An 18,214-nucleotide genomic window follows, 5' to 3' on the forward strand; every position below is an offset into this window, starting at 1 on the left:
AACCAAATATTTCCAAAAGGAAACATTTGTTGCATTTCGTGAGAAAATAATGAAAATACAACAACAACAACCAAAGCAGTATCTTGCAGTGTTAAACCAAAGCTGTCAAAATGTCTGGAAATATTTCCCAAAGTATCAGAAATATGTTTGCAAAACAGCAGCAATAAAAAGAGATGTGGACAAATTCCAAATACAATTAAAGAAAGGGTGAAAAATGTGTCCTTTGACTCTATGGTACAACTTTGGAGAAAATCTCTCCATATCTTTTTGTGTTAACCAGTCAGTCAACACAAACCAATCAAGGTTATAGGAAAAGAATAAATAAAAAGAGACAATGTTGTGACGGTACCAAGGATACTGTATATAACTGCATATTCTGTCTTGTTAGATTGTAACAGTGGAGACACATAAGAGGAGTGAGAGATGGAAACGGGTCCCCAGTCAGAAAGGAAGCAGAACCAGTTAAGAGTCACACCTGGATCCTCGGGGGACACAGGTTGGCCTGGCTCTGCAGGTACAACGTCTGTCTCGGCACCAGGCCTCCCCTCTAGCCTCCAGAGGCTTTGTCGAAGCATCCTTGACCTGTGTTGAACTCCTGAAGAGTAGATTTAAACCTTGCACGGCAGCCTCCACCATCACTGTGTGTGTGTGTGTGTGTGTGTGTGTGTGTGTGTGTGTGTGTGTGTGTGTGTGTGTGTGTAAGAAGTAACCTTATGTACTTAGATGATGCTGTTGACTATTTGTATAACTTTGTGCATATAATATCACTGGAAGGCAGAAGGCGGGTTTGGCTGGGAGCCATGCATGTGGGTAGACAGTGTCTGCTGAAGTGTGGGCTTCCATTGCAGAGCAAGTCCAGGCAGGCGGAGTTGTGTTGACTTTATGAACAGCCATCTTTCACCACCACTGTTAAAACCTAATTACTTGCAGTCGTAAACAGCGGCCTTTATGGGTGTGCCATCCCCTAACATCCAGAGCGCAGCCACAGGGAGTGACAGCACGGACCACGAGGGGAGCGCTTATTGCACTGAATATTACGATTGCTTTTTTAATTCCATATGGAGTTGCGCCGTCATCTTTTCACAATCTGAAACAAGGAGCTGAGAGCCTGTAAACCAAAATAAAACGTGTGTTTTTGGGGGGGGGGGGGCAGTGCGTCAGTTGTCAAAAAAGGCTCATTTAACAGGTTTTAAAATGTAGTGTTTCACAAAATGGGAAAAGGGATGGGAAATTCCCCCTCCTGATAAAGGACAAGCAGCTGATAACAGAGGGGAAGTGAGTCAGGCTCAGCACTTCAGCTGCCTCTGCACACTTGGGTCCAGACTTGTCGAGGCAGGCGATTATCCCTCCCTCTGATGTGTGGTTGCTGGGTCGGAGCTCCGTCTTACCGTATGCGGGGTTGCTGGGGTTTAAACTAGCGTGGCCCAAGATAAATGCAACATCTCCCTTCAGGGCAAACGCCTGGGGCTTGTGTACACACTGTGTCATTTTCCTGTTATGCAGCAAAACAACTTGAACCCTGACATTACTGTTCGTGGTTATACATCTGTTGATGACTCCTCTTCTCTCGCTGCAGTGCACAGCGATACATGCATCATAACATTATCCTAAGAACAGCCTTTTAACCACAAGTAACCTTTTTCAAATGTCTCTGGAATCAAACAGTTAAAGCTGTCCTCATCAAGCTGGCGTTGAAAGCCCTGATTCAGCAACAGAAGTAACATTAGACAGCGGCGATGATTTGACACGGAAGAAGAAAGACCCCTGAATCACAGATCATCAACAACTCAGGATGTTTGTTTTTTAAATGCAGAAAGTCATCACTGAAGTATTAAATACTTAAAAGTGAGTTACTTCAACATACTGTCCATATCCTGTTAGATCTCACTGCTGCTTTTGAGCCCGTCAGTCATAATCTCCGGATGAACCACAACCTGGTGTCACTCCAGCATCCTTGTTCTCATTTGAGCTCACAGCTACAAAACTGTTTCTACTAGCTGCTTTAGGTCTCCCGCGGTGTCCCCCAGGGCTCAATTGTCGGACCATTACTGTTCGTCATTTACTTCGTCCCCTTTGATGTATTTTTCATCAGTGTGGCCTAATTTCCACTCCAAACAACTCAAGTCTCCATTTCAATTCTGCCAGGCTTGAGTTCGTTACATCATCAGTGTGACTCTTTTAGACTCCATCCTCTTTTTCATACACGCATGACAACATCTTTTCCCATCTGAAGACCGTTGCGCAACACTCTTTACCAATCTGCTTCTGAGATTCTCATCCACGCCTTAATTACATTACAATTTGATTATTACAGTGCACTTCCTGATGTACCCATTAAGTTGAATACTGCACTGGTGCACTATCCTGCACCACTTCTGTCACATCAGCTAATGCAGGTCCATCAGTAGCTCGATCCAGCCTCTGCAACCCCTCCCTGAACGTCTGCACTTCTTTGAAGTTCTGGCTGGAATGCCACCTGTTCAGACTTTTCCTGTTGCATCATGACGTGCAATTCATACCTGCGTTTGATTTTTATATGTTTCATTGTTGTTGCTGTGTCTTGTATGAAGTGTGAGGTGTTTCATTGGATTGAATAAGTAAGTAAGTGAGTAAAATCTTATTTATGTGGAACCTTTTTAAATCGAAGATGCAAAGCACTGCGCATGTTGCAGAAAGCAGTCTGTATTAAACATGTGTCCTCTAATAAAAAAATCATTACTATTATGTTCGTGAACCTAGAATGATGAAAGGGATGATGAAAATAGATGATATGCTGTCTTGTAAATGTGGCAGCAATTCATTCACTTGTGCGTTCCTACATACTGAGCAGCGACGCTCCTAATGTGAGTCTTTAATCTGCAACGTGACCGAATTTTATATTCTCGTGAAATCATTTAAAATAGGAGCCCTGTGTGTAATGTGACTCTATGTGTCATTATGCATAATGTATTGATTCGAACGTGAAGATGCGTGCAGTACAAGCTTTTGTTACGGCTGACTTTCCTGATCTAATTCTAGATGTGCCTCGAGGATAATAATTAGCTTCTTTCAAGGAGAGAAGGTAGTCTTTTCAACAGTGATCAAAAGATTTCATATTAAATTAAATGTATGCAGGCTATCAGGAGCTGTGGGAGAAGCTTAACAGAGGCACCAGATGTGACCTTGGTGCCCTCCGTCAGACCGCCAGCTCACCAGTGTGTTCTGGCTGGGCTCCATGTTTAACCAAACATGCCAACATATTCCTCACCAGCAGGTGGCAGTCTGTCACAAGGACAGTGAATGAGGTTAGAAGTCAGAGAGAATTAGAGCTCTGGTACAGGGAATTACTGTCAGGGACAAAATGTGGCATGAAGTTTGAGCAGACTCACACGGAGCATGAAAACTCTCTCGTTTACCTCAGGAAAGGAATTACTAACACTAACAAACCATGAAACTGCACAAGGCTCGATAAAGACAGCTTCTTAAATACAATTTTGTGCAACGATGGTTGCATTTTCCTGATGCGTTGGGGTTACCACAGCAGGCAGTCCTCCCATACATTTTACAACCTTGCTCCAAGGCTGTGTTTTCATAACACCTCCTCAGGCTGAGAGGAGATAAAAAAAGGAGCTAAAATATTGATGTTGTTCTAATTTTGTAAGCCTGTTTGGTGAATAATTGATTGTTCGGGGAAATGACTTTGTTTTATTTGCAGCTCCCCGATGCTGTTTTATTGAAGGGTCTTCACACTGAGGCTCTGGTGCTGCTTGTCAGAGGCTTAGTGAGGGGGATGCATCTGTTTCTGAAGGACTCTGAAGAGACAATTGATGGCTGCTTTTTTTTATGAAAAACACCTTCAGGTTGAATGCACAGCCGAGGATGATGGTGCTTTACAGTTTGTGCTTTGTGTAAATGCTTCACAACTGTTTAATGAATATATTGTAAATCAGTACATCTAAATCGGCTGCGTTCACTCGTCAGTGAATGCAAATTTCCATCTGCTCTAAATTCTAGTAGAGCAGAAGTCTCGTCTCTTTTTTTCCTTTTTGCATCTTCTCATTCTAATGCTTGTCAGTTTGGATGCAGCCTCTCATTAGCTGCCATGCCAGTGAGGAATAGATGTTCCAACACAGATTAATATGACACAGATGCTCTTTCAGCAATGAAGGCCTCATTTTTATGACTGATTGCTTTTCTCGCTGAAGTCACACGTGCAGCACAATGCCAGCGTTCAGTGGAATGTGACGCTGTTAGCTGCATCATTCTGACTGACCATGAGTAGCTATGAAAGTTCTTCTATCCAGGTGTGATTCTTCCTTCAGCCCTCACGGGCTTCTGCTGAAACTGTGTTGCAGCTGTTCCCAAAGACAGATGTTGTGATGGTGCATAAAGTGCCCTGACAAGGAGCCTTGTTTCCTGAGGTGCAGCAGTACCACGGGCACAACACGCTTGCTTATTCATGGCGCCTGATCAGAGCCCAAGTAGATCAAACCGCTCCTCCATTTTTAATGAAAAAAGCTCTTTACTGGGACATAAATATCATGCCAAGCATTTTCTCCTCAGCCTGCCCGGTTGAAGGCACAGAGAGTCTGTGGGGGATTTTATGGTCGGGGTCAGCAAGAGCTCCAGCTAATGTACAGCAATATACTGACCTGAAACCAACCACCCTGAAGAAATATGGACCCAAGTAGAAAATCTGACCATGAGAGCAGGTAGAGAAGTGTACCAGATGTCTAAAACACATGCTCACCAAAGACCGCATGTCTTGGAAACAACACTTGTAAAAGTGCCGTCAACCATTTGCTTAATCTGTCATGCTGATAGTTTTTATGTCCATCTGCATTTTTCATAAATGTTGCTACCCCCTGCACACCAATTGGTTTTACTGCAGAATGTGGCTACGAAGTGGTGGGAAGACAGGTCCCTGGAGTCTGTGGTTAACACCCACATTAGCCCCAAGGACAGGAGGTCACTGTAGGGAAAGGTCACCTCTGCTGCTCTACTAGAAATACAAACCTTCAGTATTTCCACTGCCTTTATTTGTGGTTTCAATGTGAATTTGATATTCAAGCCTTTCCAGAAACTCCACTTCTTGGAGCAGGAAGCCAGTAAGCTGAGAATATCCTCACAGGCTGAATCTATATTTTTATACTGTGTGTAAAATATTCATACTATTGAACCAGTGCATTGATTTACATGTGTTTTGCTCAGCATGGTATCACATACAAGTATCCACTAATGTATTTCCTGCTCTATGGATTCTGGAGCATAGATCTGGAAAAGGGGACCTGAGTGAGTCTGTCCACAACACTGATGGGGAGCTGGCAGACACAGCAGGAGTGAGCAGTCGGCACTGGGATTACACGGTGTTTCAGCCTCACCTCGCCAAATATCAAAGGAATTCATATTGTGGGGAGAGAAATAGGCTGTCAGAGCTGTGACAACTCAACTGTTATCTGAGAGTCACTCGCTGTATTTTTTACTGCGGTAATGAGAATTTTTGAGTGTGCTACTGCAGCAGGGTACACACAGGATATATCCAGTTATTATCGACACTTAAAATCCATATTTACAGTGTACTACAGACTCCTGGAGAAGAATTACAACTCAAGAAATGAAGTAAACGTTTACAACAGCTCCTATATTTCTTGAAATAAATGTTGCACTGGTTGGGTGGATGCACAAGTGTTTCCTCAGGTTGCACTCAGGCATATTATCACATCTTATCACATTCCACATACACTGATAGGAACTTGGCAAACATCCTGCACGAAGTGAGCAACGTTATTATTCATCTGGAGTTTCACGTATCCGTGCACCTGGAGAGTGGGAGTCAACTATTCCCTCTCCTTTTAGCTCTGCTGTGGTCTCTGCTTACTCCACGTGCTCCACTGCCATCATGATGCTGCACAAAATTGACTGTGTAGAAAATAAATAAATACATCTAGAAACCAGGGCTTGAGTTGAGACTTCAAACTAACGCTCGCCCTGTGCCGAGCCTTTGTGAGAGACAAAAGGAATGACTTTACATTCTGATGCAGAGTGATGTTGAACGCAGTTTTAATAAGTTATCTACAGATGCCCTTGGTTGGCATTATGCAAAATGTTGAGTTTACAGTGTAGTAAAGATACTCACAATCTTCAGGTTATCTTTTCTGGGACAGTTAAAGGACTCCAGTCCATACGACGTATAATACAGAATAAGGCCATGGGAGTCGCTGTCTGTAGGGGTGTGTTGTGATAAAGTTTTATGGGGGGGGAGCCCTCTCACACCAGCAGCTGGCATGAGGGCCGGCTGGATATCAGCGAGCTCTAAGTGCATCTTGTGTTTATCCCCCATGAGGAGCTGTCATCCTGCAGCTACATGAGCCTCCTGCACGAAGCCTCTAAAAGGTTAAAAACTCTCATTTCCTCCGGCTGCTTGTTTCTTATCCGAGTCCATCTCCTCATAGTGGTTTGGCGCTGATGGACCGTTGAGGGACTCAGCTCCAGCGGAGGAGAGCGAGGAAATTACAAAACCCTTTTATCAGCACATGCAAACCTCCGTGCAAATTTTTCTCCCATAGTGCCTCTTACTATGTCACTGTTGTGCGATTAAGACCCTGAAGAAGAGATGAGAGTCCACAGCTGTGCTGTGTCAGTCTCTTATTTACATTATTACTACATTCATATTTTTAGGACTTGTCAGTTTGAACATTAACACACGAGTAAGATGAACCTGCTCTATTGATTTTATGATTTGATACTAACCAACCACAATAACAGATTACACATTTCGAAGTGTTCACACCGACTGTTTCACCATAAAGAACTAAACAATTAAAGCTTAATGTCTTCAAATTACTAAGATAGACACAAAGTCATTGTCAGAGGGACGTCCATTATTGCAAGTTCATTACTACAATCCTCAGTCAGAGCCACCCGTCCTGAGCGGAGACCACAGACCTTCATGTACATGAGACGGGTGATCCCAGTCACCTCAGCTCCAAGCACCGTGCAGCCATTCGCACTCCTCATCACACCGAGGAGGGAGACAACGCCTGTGCACTGATCATTTCTCTACCAGCCAGCTATCAGCCTCCTTCCTCAGCTTACACCGTGTTCTGCTCCAGTAAAGGTGGGTGCTCCTTCACTTCCGTCCTCTGGTCCTGTTGCTGCTGCTGCTGCTGCTGCTGCTGCTGCTGCTGCTGCTGCTGCTGCTGCTGCTGCTGGCAGGCAGGCGGCGGCGACGGCTGCTCTTGAGGGGGGTCCGATTTTTCCTTCTGAGGGGGCTGTGGCGCTGTCGCCTGCTGAATCTCTGGATTTGGCATCTCTTTCCTGTCACTGGGCTGAATCTCCAGAGCTGGCGTGTCCTTGCAACAAAAGTACTGCTGCCAGATTTTCTGGAAGGCTGTACGGAACTTCTTAATACGGAAAGCATAGACAATCGGGTTGACAGCGGAGTTGCCGTGGGTAAGCAGGATAGCGATGTAGAGGAGGACTATGGGCTTCTTGCATTCTGGGCAGAAGAGAGTGATGCAGTTGATGATGTGGAGGGGGAGCCAGCTGATGGCAAACAGAAAGAGGACCAGAGCCAGAGATTTGGCCAGATTCAACTCCTTGTCATAGTACTTGTTGGGGTCTGTGTGACTGGTGGTGAACTTTTTACTGTTGAGTTGTTTATGGATCATGTAGAAGATCTCGGCATAGATGACCAGCATGAGCAGCAGCGGTGGCAGCACCCAGCCGAAAAAGTTGAAATAGACCATGTAGTCCATGCTAATGACGTTTTCGAACTGGCAGGTGATGACGAGGTCAGAGCTGATGGAGCCGTTCAGCTGGAGGGCCCTCAGGTTGTTCCAGCCCAACATGGGTGTGAGACCCACAATGAAAGCCACCATCCAGCATATGACCACTGCCAGACCCGCTCGCCGGGGGGTCACCACCCGTTTGTACCTGCAGGCGCAAAGCAACACAGTCACATGTCAACAACTTGCTTTCTGTTCTGCTTCATGTTGTCTTCAAGCTGACAAAAGCACTGGTTTCCTTTAAAACAGGACATTCAAACACAGACACACCACCTGTTTTCTCTCTCCACGAAGGAGGCAGTCTCTTCTTTCCCTGCTGCAGCGCGGCCTGCATGTCATACTTCCTCTGCACTGGACAAACTGAATTATAGTTCTTCAATTGGCTTGATATTACCCTCTAGTGTATTACAGTTACGGCAGTACTGACTGCAGTAGTGGTAAGAACAGGCTTCACGGGTCTGGCTTTTTCAGCTGTTTACAGTATTTTAAAGACATGACGACGGAGGCAGGGGAGGGTAAATGTTGAAGCGGCTCATATCTTCTGCTGCTGCGCTGTGACACGGACTCGGCCTGATAACCGCCTCAGGCAGGAAGAACAACAGTTGTCTCCTCCAGCTCATGTTAGAGAGCGCGTGAAGCAACGATGAATCCCCTTCAGATCACGAATGCTTGATCTTACTGATGTCTAACTCCGTAAATGGAACGTTAACGTTACATTAACTTGACCTTTACTGTGGTGTAGCCTGAAGCAAAAGAAAATGCAGCACTTTGGCCGGTCGTCACAGGTGTCATGTATGTTATTAGAGCTGATCAGTGTCGTGTGTGTGTGTATGTGTGTGTGTTGAGTTGCCTCGTGTCTTAACCAGAGCACAAGAATCATTATTTATACACTCAGCCTGAAAGCTGCTCTCCCTGGAAGAAATCCCTGATCCAACAGCAGTGAGTGTGAAGAAATACTAGCCTCGGTAGCAGGCTGTTGCTGTCAGCAAGAATTAAAATGTTGAGAAAATCCCTTTTCTGAAACAAATATCCTCTGCGTTTGTGTATCTTTTTGTGACAGATATGACGTGTGGGATGATGGGAGTGGCAGAAACAACACTGAGAGAACAGAGAGTTAGGTCTAAATTCTTGCTTGTGTTGTACGTCACTTTGGACAAAAGCGTCTGCTAAATGAAATTGTAGAATTGTAGAATTGTAGAGAGCATCACTGTAAAACTGTCTCACAGAAATTAAATACTTCCAATTGATATGTGCTTTGTAGTGAAGCACAGGATTGATGTAGAAGTCGTTGAGGTAGACAAGCTTGTGTCTGCATTCGTCCCGATGATTCATGATTTAATACTAAAACAGGGAGTCAACAGCAAAAAGAACCGATGAAACGTTGGAAGACTTTGTGGAGTCTTGGACAGGACATCAAAGTCTGAGGCTGTCACAGACAATTCTCCCTGACAGTAAATTCCTCTCTTCCAACCAGCTTATCTGCTCAGCCTTTCAGCACCACTGCTCTGTCTTTTGTTTCAGCCTGGTGTGATAAGCCACTAACGCTCCTGAGCATCAAATGTAAAGAGGGAACATCTCTGATAGAAAATCTGACCTAGTTTGCACACCTGATATTACCCTCCATACAAGCCCACTGCTAATTCTGTGGCACTTGGGGGGGGGGGGGGGGGGGTTCCTGGGCAGAGCGACTAATTCCAGCTGTGGTGATATTATTCAGAGCACATGAGGGGCTTCTAGGGTGGAGAAATCCTGAGAGGTGAAACGCAAGACTCATGAGGACGTCTATGTCCAGGACCACTGGCAGTGAAGCTTGTCTCAGCGCCATCTTCATCCCGTGTGGTTTAGATGGTGACAGCAACTGACACTAACTTCCCGTGTTATGAAGACCCACATTACCTGGTCGGGATCTTGACCCTGAGGTAGCGGTCAATGGCGATGGCCAGCAGGGCCAGGATAGAACTTTGCGTCAGCACCAGCACCGTGCACGCCACCAGCAGGCAGCTGTAAAAGTGAGTCTGAAGTCCAATGCTGATAGTGATGGCCAGGGGGATGACGAGGGCTCCCACGGCTATATCCGCCAGAGCCAGAGAGACGATGAAACAAAACGTGGTGTCCCGCAAGGACTTGTTAATTTTCACCGCCCAAACCACCATCACATTCCCGACGACAGACGCCACAGCAATCACCACCTCCATTCCTATGTAGAGCGACTGCGCGGATAGAAGTGCTACAGGCATCCTTGAAAATGATTCTGTCCGTGATAAGGAGACCGGTTTCACTCAACAGCCCCCTTGACGAGCCAAGCCAGCAGCCCTGGATCTTTCTGTCACTGCTCTCCAAACGCGCCGTGCGTCCATTGGTTTCACTGCGCCCACTCCTGCTCACCAGATGCAAGTTGTAATAATGCAGAAATCCAGTTATTTTGAAGGGAAGAAGCTGCAGATGAATGCTTTCCCTTTGGAGCAGGTGTTAGGATCCGACCGTCGCTCCAGCTCTGCGCCCCGCGCCTCCTCTTGGCTGTACACACCTGCTCCGGGTGAGAGGAGCATCCTGCCCGTACATGCGCTCCGGAGTCACGCAGGAGGAGGAAGCTTCACGGCCACCTCTTCTCACCTTAATTACACAAAGCAGTTTTGTTTTGTGTGTGGTTTTTTTTAGTCAAGCAAATTCGAAACTATCTCCTGCGTGAACGCATGCAGCTCATGCGCAGGGATTGAGCTCTCCCGTTTTCCTCCCCCGCCCCCCCCCCCCCCCCGTCCTGTGCGTTCACTGGCAGCAATAATGCAATTGCCAAGAATAGCATGGTGATTCGCTCGCCCCCCCCCCTTCCATTCCGCTTTGCTGTCTTTGTTTCACTGAAATAGTTAATTTTTTGACGAGTGGCTATTTTCATGTTTCCATGCCGGAATAAAGCGATGCCGTCGTCTGCGGGACGGTCCCGGGGAAGCGCAGGGGTGAACAAGCTCTCCGTTATCTGTGGCTTCATGTAACGCCTTGCACGCCTTTCCTTCTGGACCTTGCTCTGCTGCCTCATTGTTCTGATAACAGGTGAAGCAGTGAACTGCAACAACGGATAAAAATAAATAAATGCTTTTTTTTTTTAAGAACATATAATGGCAGAAGTCATCGTGACACACGCAGCCAACAAATCCCAGTGTGATAAAGGTTTGTGTAAACAGAGATTCAATTACAGCAGCAGGCAGCATCAAGCTCTCCCTTTACCCTCCTCCTGTGTGGCTGGTGAATGTTTACCCACACACACCTCATTTGATTCAGCAGCTGGGGAACAGAAATCTGCAGTAAAACAGATATTCAGCTCATTCTAAATATATTCATGGGTTGGGGACTTCAAATACCAGCCGCTCAGACTTGCGCAGGCCGTCTCCTCTGAGCTAATGGGGAATCGATACCTCCAGGGGAGCAAACCTGTCTGAATCAGTTCTGTTGATCAACACCGTCCTTACAGAAAAAAAAAGACAATTCCTGCCTCTGACTCGGAGCACTCAGGAGCAGCAGTGACACACTAAACTGTCACTTGGTTTGAGAGAACCCCCAAAAACAAAGCCGGAGCAGCCAAGCATAGCAAACATCCCCATGTAAACTACAGCACTGGAATCTTGCGCTCCCTCACTGGGGTTCAAAGGTCATTCGCGGGCAGCTGCGTTAGCCTGGACAGTGACAGGGTCGCTGTTCTCACAGTCAGGCAGGATTGATTGTAGACGAGATGTGAGGGGCTGACATATGGTGCTCTGCGCTCTGTGGAGGAAGGCAGCGACATGTGACACAGAGTCCAACAAAAAAAAAAAACAACAGAAACCAAAGAGCACAGCGAGATGACGGACAGGAGATGTGGGTAATGCTCAAACTGCATTGCTGCGGCGGCAGGACAGCCAACAGCCTGCTGCAGCTCGTCTGAAGAGAGTCTCCATCTGTGACCAGCGTCACGGTCGTCAGCATGAGGCTTAGAGGCCGGCCAACACGCACCGAGGAAGGAAGCAAGCATATGGTCTCGTCACTGATTGGCAACCGACCTGCTTGTGACACTAATGAGCAAGTATGGGAGTAACGCACAAGAAATCCATCACTCACACACACCCAGAACTGATGTGCTGATGGATGCTGTCCCTCTGAAATACTGTCAGGGCTGCATTTATTCCTGTGAGAGTAATTTACAGATTGCAGTTTTACAGTTGGGTATCAATCCGTCCTCCATTGCTGGGTAAAGGTGACCATCATAACGTGTAAAGCCTGGTTGAGTCGCCATCACTTCACACTGTTGTTCTCATTGTGCTCCTCCGCTGAGCAGCTTAGAGCCTTGGAGAGCGGGGAACACAATCATGCTCAACATGGCGTGAAGCGCTTGTAATGCCGTTTGTGTTTGTTCCCGGCAGTGTTTTCACTGCAGACATCAGAGCCAACTGACAACCTGTGAAACACACAGACCTCCTGAAATGCTCTGACATCTTCCACCATCGCGGAACTTAGAGCCCAGGAGTATTCTTCTCTCATAGACCGTCAATTCATGTCCGCAGAGTCTGAAAAAAGCCTCAGTAAACATTTGTCAGATCTGACTAATTATCTGGACAAGCCAAGTGTTACGCGCTTCAGTTTCACGAGATTCTGTTGTTGGATTTGTTGGAAAGAAGCTGAGCTACAAGGTTGAGTGCTTTTTAACAAGACCTTTTCATTCTACGTGGCTCACCCTGATAGATGACAGTAAGGCCCTCTAATGGCTACAGGCGCGGCCCTCTCGGTTTGTACGCCACATCAACCTCTTTGTTCTGACACAGCATTTATAGCTGAAGAGCCGAGCACTGAGCCATGTCCGTATTCAAATGAGCAAAGATCACATAGCCTCCTCCTCCCCTGTGTTTTCGTTTTCTGCTGAAATGCTAAATATATATATATATATATATATATATATATATATATATATATATATATATATATATATATATATATATATATATATATATATATATATATATCACTCAGTCATTTAAAAAAAAATGCAGATTAACTGCAGTGGTGGTCTCAAAGGATGGTTGAACTTGAGAGATTATTAAATCTGTCACGGAACCTTGACCAGTAAAAAGCAGTTTCGCCATTTCAAGCAAGACCTCGGCTGACAAGGAACAAAGTGCCCTGTTATCACAAGGGAGGTTTCATGAGAAACAACAGAAGATGGATAGCCTGCGAAGTGTTGCAGCCACTGGGAGTAAACGTGGCCCTCTGTCCTTTAGATGGGAATTCTCCAGAAAGTGGGGCATCACTGGAAAATAAGACAGATGTCTCCTCCTCCGTGGCTTCATGTTCTCACAAAAACTTCTTGTTAAATTCAGTTTGTTTGTTCTACGCAACTCATCGTCATAGAACCAATCTTGATGTTGTCAAAGTTCTGAATGAACAGCCGCACACAGCAGACAGCATTTGCATAAGGAAGAAATGACAATTATATGGAATTTGGGGCTGAGAGTGTGTCTCTTCACAAAATGGCATTACAATATAAGATAGTGGGTTGGGAGGGGGGAGTCCTCGTCCTGATATGGTAAAACTGTACATGGAAATTACTTGGGAGTATTTTGATGTTCTGTTTACTCTCAGAGAGAAGCACCTGATGGTTCGGTGCGAGGATCCCCCTCAGCGCTGCCAGCTGGCTGCTCCACATCGTCCCTCCTGCTGCTGAACCACAACGCGCATAAGAAATGAAGCACCGCATCCTCACGAAGCTGGAGGTGACAGGGTGAAAATGAAAAATGTCAACATCTAGCCTGTCGGCGGACTGTCTGACATCAGACCTCAAGCTTTCCTCATCATCAAAACTGGGACGTTTGGATGCGAGACTCCATTCGGCCTGCTGATGAGGTGTGATAAAGTAGGATGCTTGGCCAGGATAGTAGAAAGAGGACAACAACAACAACGACTCACCGTCGAACTCTGCTGCGAGAACATTTATGACCACGGCAACGAATTATTGGACATTCAGATATTAGGCTAATTACACGTGTGCGTGTGTGGAGTAGAAAGATCATGCCCTACATGATAATTAATGCTTTTTGACCTTATTTCATTCTGTTTTTTTCCTCCATGAAACAATCTATTTTTAACAGTGTGTGTCCGTCTGTGTGCGCGTGTACGTGTGTAACTTGCTTGTCAAAGGCAAAACAAACCCAAAACAAACCCCACAACGGAAGACCATCTGAACTGACATGAAAAAAAAAGGTGAAAGCATTTGTTTTTATTGCCTATTGCGTAACAGCAGTGAATTACATCGAGCTGCAGCCACCGCTACACGGCAACTGATTAGTTGAGCTTCAGTCAAAGGTAGGATGCTTCTGCCAGCTCTACAGCTCACTACTACAGATTGTTTCATCCATGCAACAAGGAAGATGAGAGGAGACATGTTTGCAGTTGTTGTTGTTTTTTTAAAGTGATTTCCTAATAGTTGGGGATTATAGGGGATTCACCGGGGAGTTTTTTTCCTCTCCTGAATGTGTCTTTAAGTGGGAAGGAAGAGGAGGTCTCTGACATAAAAATAAACTCAAACCACCACCTCCACGTCATTCAGCCCCTCTTTCTTTCTCTCTCTCTCTCTCTCTGCAGAAACTGCTGAGCTGCAAATGTTCCACTGTATCTCCCCCAGCACTTCAGCGCATCTGTGCACAGGAAGAAAAACAGACAGCAAAGAGTGCCACTCTCCCCGTCCTCAGAATATCAAGGTCAAGTGTTTCATTCACACCTCTCACCCACACTGGATGAGTGATTGTTTCAGCTGCTCCTGTGTCAGCCTGCATACCAATCATAAAATTAGCCCACATGCAGGGTTATTTGTAGATAAATATGTAAAAAAATAAATAAGTAAAACGACTTACATTTGAGGTAGGAAACCACAACTTGTTTCCGTGGAGATGTTTGAGCGGTTTAAGAGTGAGTGGGAGGGCTGCTCAGTGCACTTTTTAAAAAAATATAGATTAAATTGGCCACCGTGAGGCCTGCGTGAGAGTGTAGAGAAGATTTATGATTGGTCTTGAGTTCTCCATGTGGCTGTGCACATATCAAAAGGCTTCTGGATAATGAGAGGGACTATTCTCAGCACCCGCTGCATAACAACAGTTGGTAGCATCTTGAAGCACAGCGTGTGCAGCAACATCCCTCCCATAATCACAGATAATCACAGTTCGTGCATTAAATATCATTCATTTGCAATATATCAGCTGTGGATTGCTAATTTGTTATTTGTTTAAAAAAAAAGGTTATAATTACAGGAGAGGAATTTGTAATGATATGTTCTATTTATATGTATGTATACATATGTATGCTTATACTGCATAAACATGTCTTTGTTATCACGCTGCACTCGGAGGAAATGAGGGAGAGGAAATGCAGAATGAAATAATTATAGCTTTTAACAAGTCAGCACTTCCCGTTGAAATCAGGGTCTAATTTCTCGTTCACCTCAACAGTGCTGGAAGTCTCTCAGCTCAGCATACAAAGGCAGCACATAGGTAACTGGTGGAGAATCACTGAAAGGGAGCGAGACTATAATTAGACACGGGAGCAGGAGAGAGGCTCCGGCTAGGTGTTCTGAGCAGCTTCTACTAAGATGATATAGGAGATGAAAAGAAATGGGCGAGAGGAAAACCGCACTGATGAATGATAAAACTAGTCTGTTCAAGAGTGTCGTAAAACCTGCGGCGGATGAGGTGATCCGGCCTCTGATGCATTTGTTACCTCAGAATGCTGGTAATAAGTCACTGCTGTTGTCGGCTCAGTTTTCCGTGATGTTTCTTTGAAAAGCAAGAGCGGCTCCTGGCAAGTAGAAGAAAAGTGGGTCAAACACTTAGTTTTGGATCGCTGTGGGAGAGGAGGACCGGCTCCTTTGATGTTGGATGTCAGGATCCAGTGTAAAAGACAGACTTATTAAACCCTAATTCTGTAGCAGGCTCCATCAAGAGTCTGAAGAACGTGTGTTTGGACTGCGGCTGCTCATTTGCATCTCCATACCATGGAATTACAATTGGTTGGGGATTTTCTATTATGCACAAATGCCGGACCCTTCAGCAGCCTTTGACTAGCTGAATTCTGCTCCCTGGACTCTCTGAGATGGGCATCTCAGGCAAAGTGCAGTCCTGCTTTGAATGCTGCTGCTGTGTAGAGACTTCCAGAATTTAAAGATGCTGACTGGCATCTACTCCAATACAATAGGAGAGTTTCCACTACAAGGTTACTTAAATGAACCCCTACCAAGTTACTGTCTTACCGTCTGTTCATTACATGTTATGTCTGTAGCTTCAGCAGAGGACAGAAAAAAAATCAATACACAAACTCTCTTGGTGTAATGTAAAGACCGGGATTTGTTCAGCCAGCGCAGCAAAAGAATATGCTTTTGATTTTATGACTTGAAATACTCCAATTAACTGGAAGCCAAGACATATTATGAAATTGGCATCACTATTGCTAGCACTGCTGGAGCTTAGCAAGGCCTATTAACTTATGAATTTCATGCAATGCTAACAATACAGCTAATGGCAAAATAACAGCTCAGCTTAAAAGAATACGCTAACACACGCATCCAAAGATTAATTAACAAATGTAAAATTAAATACACTTGAAACCATGAGAGCATGCAGGAATCCAGTAACACGACATCATGAACCTCCCAAGTGAAAAAGTCCTGACTTGCTGTAAATGTCCAGTAGAAATGGCCTTTTTAACACCTACCTTCCTCTAGGTCACGTCTGGCTGTGCCACATAGGTTATGTTTTTAGTTTTTTTTCTTCATTGATTCCACATATTTCCTGCCTTATGGTTTTATTTTGGTTCTCACCTGTTGTCTCAGTTTAGATCCTCCTCTTCCTGCCCTTGTGTGTGATTACCCGGCCCCGCCCTCATGTGTTGCGCTTTTTATACTGTTGCCTGCGCTGATGAAACTCTGAGGTTGTCTCAGAGCCTGCATCTCATGCGTCCATATCCCATTGTCCCTCTGTAGGAGTATCCCAAGGCTCTGTGCTGGGCACCTTTTCTCTGTATCAATGTTCAGCACCTCTTTGTTATCTGCTGGTGTGCAGGTAGAGTTGCTCACCTGTGATATCAACACATCTGAACACATAACTCCAAGGTCTTGTTGGGAGACTTAACTTGGATGAAGCAACGCCATCTGTAACTCAACCTCTCTGAGTTTGAAATCCTGGTCACCCCAGCCTGTCTTATCTCTGCAGCACAATAACAACGTAAAAATCGCCACTGCATCTCTTACCCAAACTATCATAGTGAGAAACTACAATCCTTCTGAGGGGTGTGCATTTGTCTCCAGGTTGAACTGCTTTTCACTGTAGAACATGAGAAAAATCAATTCTTACCATACTAAACACACCACCCAACCCACGGTGCAGGGCGTGGTTATTCGGCTCCACTGTGATGTCCGTCTGGATGATTCAGAGGGCAGCAGTGTCTCTGGTTTTCCATATAACTTAAAGAGCACCTTCCGTTCACTGTTCTATGACCTTGACATGGCCGCCTAAATCGAATCTGAGTCAATAACATTACCTACAGAATGGCTTCTGGATCTGCACCCAGGCTCCTTCTCCGCCCCTGTATTGCTGGAACGCCATCTGGCTGAGCCCTCTGTGCACTAAATTCAATCTGGTGGAGGGAGTACTTGGAGGACCTCCTAAATCCCACCGACACATCTTTCAGTGAGGAAGCAGTGCTTGGGGACTCTGTGGTGGGTTCTCCTGTCTCTGGGGCTGAGGTTGCTGAGTCTGTCAAAAAGCTCCTTGGTGGCAGGGCCCCGGGAGTGGATGAGATCCACCCCGAGTTCCTCAAGGCCCTGGATGCTGTAGGGCTGTCTTGGTTGACACGACTCTGCAGCATCGCATGGACATCAGGGGCGGTGCGTCTGGATTGGCAGACGGGGGTAGTGGTTCCCCTTTTTAAGAAGGGACAGAATGGACAGAATCTCTAGGAGCAGCCAGGGTGTTGAGGTGATCCGGTTAGGTGGCTGCAGGATTGGGTCTCTGCTTTTTGTGGACAATGTGGTCCTGCTGGCTTCATCAGTCCGTGACCTTCAGCTCTCGCTGGATCGGTTCGCTGCTGAGTGTGAAGCGGCCAGAATGAGAATCAGCACCTCCAAGTCCAAGTCCATGGTTCTCGCTTGGAAAAGGGTGGAGTGCCCCAGGTAGAGTAGTTCAAGTACCTTGAGGTCTTGTTCACAAGTGAGGAAAAGCTGGATCGTGACATCAACATGCGGATTGGTGCGGCGTCTACAGTGATGCTCTGCATCGGTCCATCATAGTGAAGAGGAAGCTGAGCCGAAAAGTAAAGCTCTTAATTTACTGGTCGATCAAAATTCCTACCCTCATCTTTGGTCATGAGCTTTGGGTAATGATCGAAAGGACAAGATCGCGGGTACAAGCGGCCAAAATGAGTTTCCTACGGAGGGTGCCGCT

General features: G+C 45.7%; 1 protein-coding gene and 1 long non-coding RNA gene across 2 annotated transcripts; both read right to left on the reverse strand.

Annotated features, from left to right (window-relative positions):
- Positions 1-5,948: 5,948 nt before the first annotated feature.
- On the reverse strand, positions 5,949-10,489 carry adora1b (adenosine A1 receptor b). The gene is made up of 2 exons (XM_086214656.1): positions 9,663-10,489; positions 5,949-7,914 (listed from the first exon to the last, which is right to left on the reverse strand). The coding sequence occupies exons 1-2, from the start codon at positions 10,001-10,003 to the stop codon at positions 7,071-7,073; spliced, it is 1,185 nt and encodes a 394-aa protein (XP_086070782.1). The 5' UTR covers positions 10,004-10,489; the 3' UTR covers positions 5,949-7,070.
- A 3,847-nt stretch (positions 10,490-14,336) lies between these two features.
- On the reverse strand, positions 14,337-14,838 carry LOC147256549 (uncharacterized). The gene is made up of 3 exons (XR_015117767.1): positions 14,639-14,838; positions 14,513-14,554; positions 14,337-14,422 (listed from the first exon to the last, which is right to left on the reverse strand). It is a non-coding gene; the product is annotated as an uncharacterized LOC147256549 (long non-coding RNA).
- Positions 14,839-18,214: the final 3,376 nt, after the last annotated feature.

The sequence above is a fragment of the Aulostomus chinensis genome, chromosome 9 (assembly GCF_037954235.1).
Source record: "Aulostomus chinensis isolate RoL2024-O1b breed Wild chromosome 9, RoL_Achi_v1.0, whole genome shotgun sequence".
Lineage (NCBI taxonomy): Eukaryota > Metazoa > Chordata > Actinopteri > Syngnathiformes > Aulostomidae > Aulostomus > Aulostomus chinensis.

Coding starts and splice junctions, on each gene's coding strand:
- adora1b (XM_086214656.1), bottom strand. CDS start 10,003: ATGCCTGTAGCACTTCTATCCGCGCAGTCGCTCTACATAGGAATGGAG. Junction 7,915..9,662: donor AGGGTCAAGATCCCGACCAG/GTAATGTGGGTC, acceptor TTGCGCCTGCAG/GTACAAACGGGTGGTGACCC.